The sequence below is a fragment of the Rhamphochromis sp. 'chilingali' genome (genome assembly GCF_963969265.1).
Source record: "Rhamphochromis sp. 'chilingali' genome assembly, chromosome: 3".
Lineage (NCBI taxonomy): Eukaryota > Metazoa > Chordata > Actinopteri > Cichliformes > Cichlidae > Rhamphochromis > Rhamphochromis sp. 'chilingali'.
Window position 1 is genome coordinate 540729 of NC_137931.1, and position 12207 is coordinate 552935.

The 12207-nt window shown below is 44.9% G+C and overlaps 1 protein-coding gene across 1 annotated transcript in view; it reads left to right on the top strand.

The window, feature by feature from the left end:
- plcd4a (phospholipase C, delta 4a) overlaps positions 1-6130 on the top strand; it is a gene marked incomplete at its 5' end in the record, with an annotated part of 64304 nt that extends 58174 nt beyond the window's left edge. The window contains 4 exon segments of the mRNA XM_080877192.1: positions 3016-3194; positions 3307-3439; positions 3899-4048; positions 5865-6130. Of these exon segments, the coding sequence (XP_080733318.1) occupies positions 3016-3194; positions 3307-3439; positions 3899-4048; positions 5865-5956 (554 nt within the window). The 3' untranslated portion in view covers positions 5957-6130.
- Between the last annotated feature and the right edge of the window lie 6077 nt (positions 6131-12207).

Sequence of the window (12207 nt, forward strand, 5' to 3'; positions counted from 1 at the left end):
ACGAATCCTACTTCCGGGCCTAAAGCAGTCTGCGTTTAATATGGCTTTTGTGTTGTTAACATGTTTAATGTTTTGTATTTTCTTCTATTTGATCTCAAAAAGCTCCTAAAACAGTCAGTGGTCCCTGTTGACCTCCCTCGGCTTTTATTACCGCTAATCATTTATTTAAGCTCAGTTTTTAAAACCTTAGGATGTAACTACAGCCCAGCCCATGCAGCAGTATATGAATGACTAACCTCGTATTGTGGATGGATTATCTCAGTTGTTCTCCTGGCTGAAGTTTGGTCCTTTTACAGCATCCTGCCATGCGATTACATTTGTTCCTGACCACCGAGAACACTCACGTTAACTTTTATCGAGTGGAGAAAAAAAAGTTAGCTTGTTTATATTATGCTAACATAGCTGTGTCGCAAGCGGTCACGTAGCACATCATTATATACCAGCTAGCCCAACTTCAGTAACCCTACAAACGTCACTGCTGTTTAGTTTTCTGTCTTCATTTATGCTGGAAGTGATAACAGAGCTGTACGTTTTAATTTGTTTCCAAAACCCCGCAGTCAGGACATGCTATATTGTATTTAAATAGAAGCTAGCGAGCTAACTTCCTGCTAACTTCTAACTCCGTTAAATGTCATAAATTCCATTTTCATGGATGCCTGGATGTTAAACTCAATTGTTACACCTGGTAGAGCAGAACGCTGATCATTTTATTAAAGATGAAAGACTTTAGACAGTTTTTCAACTCTCAGTAATGCCATAGTGATCGTTTGATATATGGACCTGCAGCGGAGTTTAGACCCAGACACGGCTAGTGACGTCAGACTGAACAACCGGATTCCTCGGACCCTCCAGCGGAGACAGGTGGCTGAACGGGCCCCTCGGACCCTCCAGCTGACGAGGCGTGAGGCTGAACGGGCTCCCCGGGCCCTCCAGCTGACGAGGCGTGAGGCTGAACCGGCTCCCCGGGCCCTCCAGCTGACGTGGCGTGAGGCTGAACGGGCTCCTCGGGTCCTCCAGCTGACGAGGCGTGAGGCTGAACGGGCTCCTCGGGTCCTCCAGCTGACGAGGCGTGAGGCTGAACGGGCTCCCCGGGCCCTCCAGCTCACGTGGCGTGAGGCTGAACGGATGACCGAGGAGAGGAGCGACGGTGGCGTCGCTTCCTTTTAGACGAGGGAACAGGAACCGGTGGAGAAACGGAGACCTCCTCCTCATCCTCCGACCACACAGCCGCCAGAAAAAGGCAGGCGAACGGACAGGCGAACAAGGTCCCGGCTGGCGTGAGGAAGGGGAGGAAGCCTGCAGTGGCGATGAGGCAGAGTGTGCGTTGCCCTGCGGCAGCGGTGGGGAAGATGTAGTGAGGGAGAGAGCAAGCTCACTAGCCCTGACTTGCTCTCTCCAGGCAGTTATGGTGTTCCCCAACTCAGTGTCCTTAGCAAACTGCCTAAGCCGGGGATTATGCCGAATGATGGCCTCCACCGCGCTCAGCCCCACTGCCATGGTCCTTAAATCCGAGGACTGGGCGATGCGGTCGAGCAGGCGCACCAGCCGCTCCATCTCGCCGCTGAACTCTGAGAAAAAGGAGTCTGCAGGGTCCATGTTCTGGTCGCGATCTTCTGTTAGGTGTGGCTGTGTGCAGACAGGAATAGGACCCAAGGTGCAGACTCCGGAGACAGAACTTAAACCAAAACAGCTTTAATGCTGAACTCAAACATAACATAACTGGGGAAAAAGGTCAAAAATAAACTAACACCAGCGGATTGACAAAAGACACAGCAAAATAAACGGTAGATCGCGACACGGACACAGAGAAACACAGGGCTTAAATACACAGAAGGAGCAATCAGGGAATGAATAACAGGAGGGAAACACAGCTGGGACAAATCAGAACTGATGAGACAAAAGGAAGCGTAAACTGAACACACTGAGATAAGACAGAGACCTTCAAAGTAAAACAGGAAACACATAACACAGACTCACATGCAGGCACTACAGAGGGAACAGAGACGTGGGACCAGGGCAGACACAAACACTGACTGAACACGGGGATATAGGAACTAAGGATACACAGAGACGCGAACTAGACAAGGGGATACAGGTGATAGGGGAGACAGAGCAACTAAAGAAGACAGAGACATAAACCATAAGACAGAACTCAAAGAAACCAAAGACTAAAAAGTATAAATAATATAATAAACTCAAATACCCTGGGTCAACGACCCAGGCATCCTAACAATCTGAGTTCTGTGTGTACATTTACAAAGATGCTCTTTTTCAGCTTTTTATAATGACGTACTGATGACGTGTTTGAAGGGTTAGAAACAGGGTTGGTCAGCAGGCTCAGCACAGTCTAAAGTATTGTTTGTGCGTCAATGGTCATTAAGTTTCCATAGTAGAAACTCAGCTTTGCAAAATGAACCCTTTATTTATCTTATTGTGTTTTTCTTTGACACCAACAAATAATTGTATTGAATTATTATTATTATTATTATTATTATTTACACAAAACTGTGATTTTCTGAGTTCTAACAAATATGCTTGGATATAATAATTATTTATTTCACATTTTTGTTCAGTTTTTTCATAATTAATATAATTATATTATATTAATATAATTAAATTCACAACTAAGCCTGCTGACAAACAAAACGTGACAGTTAGGCGTCCCAGGAAGAAACTGATACAAATGTAAGGAGACTTTCGTAAAACACTTTTTATTCATTTAAATTCAAATGTCAGTGACAGATGAGGAAGGAGATCCAGAAAGGAAAATTAAAATTACTTTAAGATGAAACAAATATTTTTCCTTCAAATAAAACATAAATAATATCTGTCCACATAATGTCACCACTTATTATACTGAATGATCCTGGCTGAAGCTAAAATCTGTGCAGCTTTAATAATAAAACAACAAAATGCCAAGTGGCCCAGCACATCATGCACTTAATCAGAACTGAACAGACCCAAACATTTCCCCAAAATCCCCACAAAAAATGATTTTTCTCCTCTTCCACTCAGTTGCTTTAAACTTCCAGACAGCAGGGGAGGGGATGGATGTGAACGATGGACTTTTTAGTCAGAACGGCTGCTGTGGCTATGTGTTGAAGCCCAGCTTCATGAGAGAGGCGGACGTAAGGTTTGACCCTGAGATGCCTCAGAAACGGGATCACTACCATCCTGTTGTCCTCACCGTACAGGTGAAAGAGAGATTTTTTATATATATTTTCATTAAAAATTCGATGGATCTCTTTAAAAGTGACGTCTTTACCACGCTGAACAAAATGTGTGTTTTCATTAAATGTAATGAAGGTGATCAGTGGTCAGCAGTTACCCAAAGTCAACATCAAAGAAGACTCTATAGTGGATCCTCTGGTCAGAGTGGAGGTCCATGGAGTTCCTATGGACCAGGCCAAGCAAGAGACGAGATATATTGAGAACAACGGTACATACTCACACTGACTTCAGTTTGATAAGGAGAGATCACTTGGAAGAATTGGACATCATTTATAGAGATAGAAAAGTTAGACTGCGATTACCCATCGTGGCAGAATGGAAACCCAGCCGTGGTAGGTTTAGGACCGGACCCCCCAGGAGCTCTGGCTGAGGTGTCTGAGGTGGAGATGGGGAAGAGGTGGGTCTTAAAGGGAGAATGACGGAGAGCACAGATTTAAACCGTGCAAAGCGGAGGCTGATTGGCTCAGATTAGACTAGTAATGATGTCAGCATTGACACTGACAGCGTGGTACAGCAGTAGTCATGTAAAGAACAGGAAAGCAGGTAGATGAGTGATTACAGGCCTTCTTTACTGCACTTATGTTTAAGCTTCATCAGAAACCATTTTAAATGTGATATATTAGACCCTGTCTGAGCGCTGGTGCTGAGCAGTTCATCCTTTTCACAGGGTTTAACCCCATGTGGTATGACACTCTGCATTTCACCATTCACACGCCTGAGCTGGCCATGGTGCGCTTTGTAGTGGAAGACTATGACAAGACATCTAAGAATGACTTTGTGGGCCAGTACACACTCCCTCTGAGCTGCATGCAGCAAGGTACGGATCAGTTTCTTCTTTAAACTTTGTCTTCATATTCACATTAACATTTAAAACAAATTTTTATTTGTATAGCGCCAAATCACAACAACAGTTGCCTCAAGGTGGTTAATATTGTGAGCTAGACCCTACAAGGATATGTTGGGTCTGTGTTTCCACAAGCCCCGCTAATTCTAGAGACTTATTCATCATGAAGAAAACAAGACAGTCGATCGATCAAACACTTGCGCAAGGGAGGCCTCATCTGTGTCCACCACGAAAATGACCTCGACCACGACCTCCCTCGCTGCCCTTTTTATTGAGACACAGTTCACACAAAACATGTCAGAACAAAGCCACGCCCCCTTGGTTCTGAGACAAAGCATTTGTATGTATATGTGTGAACTTCTGTAAGAATGTGTGTGTGTGTGTGTGTGTGTGTTATGTGAGAATGTGTGTGTGTGTGTGTGTGTGTGTGTGTTATGTGAGAATGTGTGTGTGTGTGTGTGTGTGTGTGTGTGTGTGTGTGTGTTATGTGAGAATGTGTGTGTGTGTGTGTGTGTGTGTGTGTTATGTGAGAATGTGTGTGTGTGTGTGTGTGTGTGTGTGTGTGTGTGTGTGTTATGTGCGAATGTGTGTGTGTGTTATGTGCGAATGTGTGTGTGTGTGTGTGTGTGTGTGTGTGTGTGTGTGTGTGTGTGTGTGTGTCAGACCTTCTGCTGACCAAAGGGTCGTAAACCCTGGAAGCTTACATCAAAAGAAACAGATCTTTCAGATAGGATGTATCTACAATAAAACCTCCCCAGCACAGAATGGTTGGAGAGGTGGTCAGGATCAAAGGAATGGCTTTGATCCTACTGCTTGAACTAACGCTGTACAAATTTAAGAAACACAATGGCAACATTCAACAATTAGACTTATCAGGATACAACCCCCCCCCCCCCCCCCCCCCCCCCCATGTTCTCATTGGGTTTTCATGTGCTCCTCTTTGAGAGTCATCACCATTGCTAAGAAGCTTCAAACACATTATATTCTTTATGCAAACTTACTGTTTGTGATCAGTGTTGCGGTCATTATTCAGAAGCGGTCATATATTACACACATTACATTTGTAATGGAGTACATTAATTAATTAGAGAAGAAAACAATGTTGAACTGCTACTTTGGCGTTTCTCTATAAAATAACCTGAAATGTCTCATAATTAGCATTTAACAATGTGAACCTGAGGCTACAGTTACACACCACATACACACATCCCACGTGTGAGGACACACATGTGATCTTTCTCTTAGTATTTAGCCTGACGGCTCATCACTGCTTTTGTTACCTGTTGAAGTTTAGGATCTGGCTGCTGGGTTGGAGTCGCCATTCACTGAGCCAAGAACCCAGACTGATGTTAAAGCTAACCTAGTGTTAGCATGCTGTGCAGATGCTTGCAAAGAGAAGATTGTGTTAGCAACATAACGCATTTCTTTCTGTCCTGGATGCAGTTTGCGCTTTACCATCGTGCTCTCGTCCTTTTGTGCAATAATAAGTAATTTCCATATCCACACTGTACACTGCACCACTATTTTCCTCCTCTGACACACAAATCAGCTGATTGTAGTGAGAGTGGAACAGATAAGTGGGATCAATAGGCAGGCAGACCAACGATTCCAAGGAACTGGACTACTGGGAACCAGTTTATTTTCCATTATACAATAAGAGTCTGAAAGATGTGGTGAAAACCCTCACTAGTAGAACCATAACATGACATTTGCAGTATTTTGTCTCTCATCTGTCGGCGTGTATAAATATACCTCGTTGCCTCCTAATTGTTTCCTCTTGTGTTCTTAGGTTATCGTCACATTCACCTGTTATCCAAAGATGGGACCAGTATACCTCCCTCCTCCTTATTTGTTTACCTCAGGATCAAACATCTGGAATAGCTGTGGGATTCTTTCTTCATACTATAACATTAATCTGAAAACAGTTCCCACCTGATCCTGTTACATTCAGATCATTTTTTTAACAATCACTTTATTTAATGAAGCTGCACAAAATGTCAAAACATTCATGATGAGAAAAATATGAAGTTACAGGATTTTTGCATTATTCTTACTCTGTCATACTTTTAATGTTTGAAATAAAAAAAAAATCTCAAAATATCGATTTTGTGCAGAATTTTTTTCTATGAACAAATATAAACATCGATATCATGAGAAATCATAGTTTCAGTGGTGGATCAGAACTATTTTGATGTAATAGTACTGTTGTACTGTTTGTTTTTGATCCTTCACTGGAGGAAACATTTCCAGTTCAACTTTAAATGGTCCTACGTTCATGTAATGATGTTGACCACATTATAAAATAGTTGATATGAAAGGAATCATGGATAATATGATGGCTTCACTTTATAGCTGCAGTTATTGTACTCGTGCTTTGATGAGATGAGAGAATACGTCCAAATCATAGAACCATTTGTATTTGTTGTCTTATTTGACATCACTGATACACTGCCCAGTGTGGGTCGTAGGGTTAGTAAGTAAATGTGCATATTTCTTCTTTGCTCCCTGCCCAACATTACTGCTCCTGTTGGGTGGACTGTGTGCACCTGCTGTACAGGTGAATGTGCTCCTTTCTATCAGTGCACTGTAGATTTTTACTTAGACAATCATGACTACTCTCCAGTCCTCAGGTTTAACTCTGGTCAAAGATCAGGACAAAATTATTCGCCCCCCTTTGAAAATTTCATTTTTTATATTATTTTAACGATTATTTTCCTACTGCTGTTATTTTACCATAGTTATATTTTTGTTACTGTATCGTTTTACTTTGCACACAGAAACAAAATTAGTTCACAAAAATAAAATCAAGTTTGCTTATTGCTGATAACAGGTATCTGCAGGTATTTGTTGTGTCTCACACACATCTCCTGAGTAATCCCAGCCCATTCTTCTTTGGTCAGTCATTGCACCAAAGAAGAATGGAAAGAACTTTTAACAGGAGGAAGAGTGAGGGAGGGACAGCCATCTGCCCTGACCGGTCTGGGGGGAGCGCAGGAAGACACAGTGTGAAGCAGAGCTAGAGTTTAATAATGACTGAATACAAAGTGGTGTATAAACACAGAGTGAAAAGAGGCTGATGAAGAAGTGCATCATGGGAAGCCCCCGGCAGCCTCGGCATATTGCAGCACAAGTAAACAAAGGATCAGGGTCATCGAGGATCCTTTGGGAGGCAGCGGCGAGAGAATCACTCTCTGCTCCTGAGCTGCAGTCACCCAGCTCCTACAGGGAGAGAAATAGGGAGGGACGACCTCCCCACACTAAACGACCACCCAGGCATAGTCTCACACACACACACACACACACACACACACACACACACACACACACACACACACACACACACACACACACACACACACACACAAACGAATGACACAAGAACACACAAAGATATTTGAGACCGAGAGGTAGATCACTCCCATGGAGGGAGGGAATCAACCAGGAAACGGGTAACCCTGAACACCAAGGCCCCAGACTCCCCTGCAGCATCCACCAGCACCCCACACCACCCTAGACCTCTTTTATAGATGAAGAAACTCTTTCCTGGCTAAATGAAGATCTTCTGGATTAGTCCAGCACCATTTCTTCTCCAGCTTACAGGTTACGTTTTTAAAGGTGCACATTTGTGAACAGGGAGTCAAGCACTTCTGAACGGAGGCTTTTCTTTCCAGACGGGCAACAATGTGCAGGGTCGTGTGCAGTGAGGATGTAACACTATGACCAATATAATCCACCTCTGTGGGAACAGAGTTTAACCAGCTGCTCTGTCTGTCACACTTTCAAATGACTGTTTTGGTAAATCACCAGAGGTGAAGGGAGCCACCAGGCTGAAGAAGGAGTCCTATCGGGCTTGGTTAGCCTGTGGGACTCCGGAGGCAGCCGACAGGTATCGACAGGCCAAGCGGAATGCGGCTCGGGCAGTGGCTGAAGCAAAAACTCGGGTGTGGGAGGAGTTCGGAGAGGCCATGGAAAAAGACTTTCGGACTGCCTCGAAGAGATTCTGGCAAACCGTCAGACGTCTCAGGAGGGGAAAGCGGTGCTCTACCTGCACTGTGTATAGTGCTGGCGGAGCGCTGCTGACGTCGACTGAGAAAATTGTCAGGCGGTGGAAGGAATACTTCGAGGACCTCCTTAATCCCACTGACACGTCTTCCGAGGAGGAAGCAGAGTCTGGGGATGAGGGGAATGACCCGCCAATTTCCGGGGGCGAGGTCACTGAGGCAGTTAAACAACTCCTTGGTGGCAGAGCCCCTGGTGTTGATGAGGTCCGCCCCGAGTTCCTGAAGGCTCTGGACGTTGTAGGGCTGTCCTGGTTGACACGCCTCTGCAATGTTGCGTGGAGATCAGGGGCAGTACCTGTGGACTGGCAGACCGGGGTGGTGGTCCCCATCTTTAAGAAATGGGACCGGAGGGTGTGTTCCAACTACAGGGGGATCACACTCCTCAGCCTCCCTGGGAAAGTCTATGCCAGGGTGCTGGAAAGGAGAGTTCGTCCGCTAGTTGAACCTCGGATACAGGAGGAACAATGCGGTTTTCGTCCTGGTCGCGGAACACTGGACCAGCTCTTTATCCTCTCCAGGATACTTGAGGGTGCATGGGAGTTTGCCCAACCAGTCTACATGTGTTTTGTGGACTTGGAGAAGGCATTCGACCGTGTCCCTCGGGGTGTCCTGTGGGAGGTGTTGCGGGAATGTGGGGTGTCTGGCCCATTGCTACGGGCCATTCGATCCCTATACAACCGTTGCAAGAGCTTGGTTCGCATTGCCGGCAATAAGTCGGACTCGTTCCCGGTGGGTGATGGGCTTCGCCAGGGCTGCCCTTTGTCTCCGGTTCTGTTCATAATTTTTATGGACAGGATTTCTAGGTGCAGCCAAGTGGCGGAGGGCTTTCGCTTTGGTGGCCTCAGAATCTCATCTCTGATTTTTGCAGATGATGTGGTTCTGTTGGCTTCATCGGGTGAGGGCCTCCAGCTCGCACTGGAGCGGTTCGCAGCCGAGTGTGAAGCAGCGGGAATGAGGATCAGCACCTCCAAATCTGAGGCCATGGTTCTCAGCCGGAAAAGGGTGGAGTGCCCACTCCGGGTCGGGGATGAGTTCCTGCCACAAGTGGAGGAGTTCAAGTATCTCGGGGTCTTGTTCGCGAGTGATGGGAGAAGGGAGCCGGAGATCGACAGACGGATTGGGGCTGCAGCTGCAGTAATGCGGACGCTGCACCGGTCCGTCGTGGTGAAGAGGGAGCTGAGTGTAAAAGCGAAGCTCTCAATTTACCGGTCGATCTATGTCCCTACCCTCACCTATGGCCACGAGCTGTGGGTAGTGACCGAAAGAACGAGATCACGGATACAAGCGGCAGAAATGAGCTTCCTCCGAAGGGTGGCTGGCCTCTCCCTTAGAGATAGGGTGAGAAGTTCGGCCATCTGGGAGGGGCTCAGAGTAGAGCCGCTGCTGCTCCACATCGAAAGGAGCCAGCTGAGGTGGTTCGGGCATCTGACAAGGATGCCCCCTGGGCGCCTCCTGGGTGAGGTGTTCCAGGCATGTCCCACCGGGAGGAGGCCCCGGGGCAGACCCAGGACACGCTGGAGAGATTATATCTCTCGGCTGGCCTGGGAATGCCTTGGTATTCCCCCGGATAAGCTGGAGGAGGTGGCTGGGGAGAGGGAGGTCTGGGCCTCTTTGCTTAGGCTGCTGCCCCCGCGACCCGGCCCCGGACAAAGCGGATGAAGATGGATGGATGGATGGATGTTTTGGTAAATCTATACGTAGGTTTGAAAGACTGCTGCTCCTCCTCCTTTTACAGCATATGTGCTTTAACTGATTCATCCTGGTGTAACCAGGTCTCTGTGAGGCAGAATACATCAATCATTCACTAACAGGTCATCAGAAGACAGAGACATGATGTTTAATTGTCCACATTTAACTGCTTCAGTCTTTGGTTCCCACAGGGTGTCACAAGCCCGAGTCAGCCGGCCTGCAGCCTGGTTCAGGTGCTCCTGTGTTTTCAACTTTTTTCTTACTTTCTTTATTGGTTTGTTTTGAATACTGTTCTCTCTCTAAATTGTGGTGATATTTTATGCTTGGATTGTTTGTGATCATTTTTGGTGGTCTGGGCCCAGACAGTCTCTGTGGGGATGGCAGGAGGCGAGAAGCTGAAAAGAGGTTTTGCATCTCTGCTTCCTGGTCTCAACTCTCAATAATTTTTGGGGGGTTTAATAAGTTTCATCAGATTTCTAAACATCAAATGTTCTCCATCCAATCTTTCCTAATAAGAAGAATTATCTTTTCTTATTTAAGAAGACCGCCAATTGACACAAGTGGGTGTTGACGTGAATTCTGATTTTACTCGATCAGTTTCTGTCCTTAACCAGCAGTTTTGCTGGGTTTGGGTGATCATTGGCTTTGAGACTACAGTTCCTGAAGTCATTCAGTGTTGGCAGCTGTTCTGGAGTCTTTAGATACATCTCTCACTATTTATTTCCCCTACTTCTGCCAGGCTTGTTCTTAATTGTGTGGCTTCCTTTGAGCATCTCAATGATACTTATCAGTTCAGCTCTTGACACTTGGAGACATTGCAATACTTTTGTGTATCCATCTGCATGTTCATATTTCTTTTTGTAAGCAAGAGCAAATACAAAACCTGAGCGAGGTTGTTGTGTGTGTGTGTGTGTGTGTGTGTGTGGATAATAGCAAACACTGAAATACATTTTTTGCACGCAACAATGAATTTTGTTCACTCAGCTTGTCTTCGCTCAAAATAAATTTCTCCTCAAAACGCAGCACTTGTACTTGCAAATTCTTTTCACGTGCGCTCAGAGTAGTAACACAAAAATAACACCATAGGCCAGTATGTCCCAGGCTAACACACAGACAACCATTCACACCTGCCATTGATTTGGAATCACTCATAAATGTGGATGCATGTGTTTGACTGCGGGTGGAAGCTGAAGAGAGCATCTGCTCATGATAAACTGATTATTATGTTATTATATGTTGTAAAGTTGAATATTTTACTTTACACCTATTACTGAAATGCGTGTTCTTAATGTTTTGTCCCCAGTGCCAACATACAAATGTTTAGGAAGACACTTTGTGTAAGTAAAAGCTTTATAACAGCAGAATCATAGCAGAGCTGATCCCGTTAGAAATGCTTCTTATAAAGTAAACGAGTCATTATAAAAAACCTGCTGAATTATTTTATTTTCTATTGACAACAGTAAGTGACTAGACTGAGTTGGTAAAGCTTTGTACTGTCCCACTGTGAACCAGCTGGAGGCTGGAAATGAAGAAGCATGAGCACACCTCCCAACACGGCTGCTTGTGTGCATTTCCCCCACATCCAGCTGCACGAGTTTCTCAGAAAAGTCAAAATGATTGTAGACGATTTGCTTGAGTTCTTATTATCCAGCTGTGTTTCACCATGTCTGTGTTTGTTTACACAGGCACATAATGTACAGTGTAGCACACTAGTGCTGAAAAGACTGGTTATTTTTTATTGCTAAATCCAGCAACAAATAAACATCGTTTCCACGTAATGATGGAACTATTTTATCTTTCATTTTCTTGCATGCTGATGATCTTATTACCTATTAATCCAAGTCTGGGGCATTCTGTTCGGCCCAGAGGAAATATCACCCTGACTTTAACTATGATGTGTAAGTATGTTTGCAAAATCCCTTCTGGTCTCTACTTGTTATTCTCAATAACTCACTTCAGTCATAGCGCTGAATCGATGCTTTTGACTCTTATTACATGAAGGGCCAACTCGCATAAAGCAATGTCCAAAATCATTATTCCTGACAGTGGCAGAGCTGAACAGCCAGAGGTTTACAGGGAAAACCTGCTTCTAACCAAATAAATCCTGAGAAAACTCTAATAAGAGACTCAGGGCAGTAATAATTTGCTTATTTTTCTTTTTTAAATCTTGCATCTTATTTTAGGTTTGTGGGGGCGCTGGAACCTGTCCTGCTGTCATAGAGAGAAAGCACACCAGTCTATCACTGAGGCAGTTAAACATGCTCACATTGACACTTACATGCGTTCAGTCCCTAATCTCTTTCTCCTTTAACCCACAGTTCAAACCATTCCAAAATAGTCATGCACAAATTATTAAATAGGACGTCCGTAACGTATACGCAT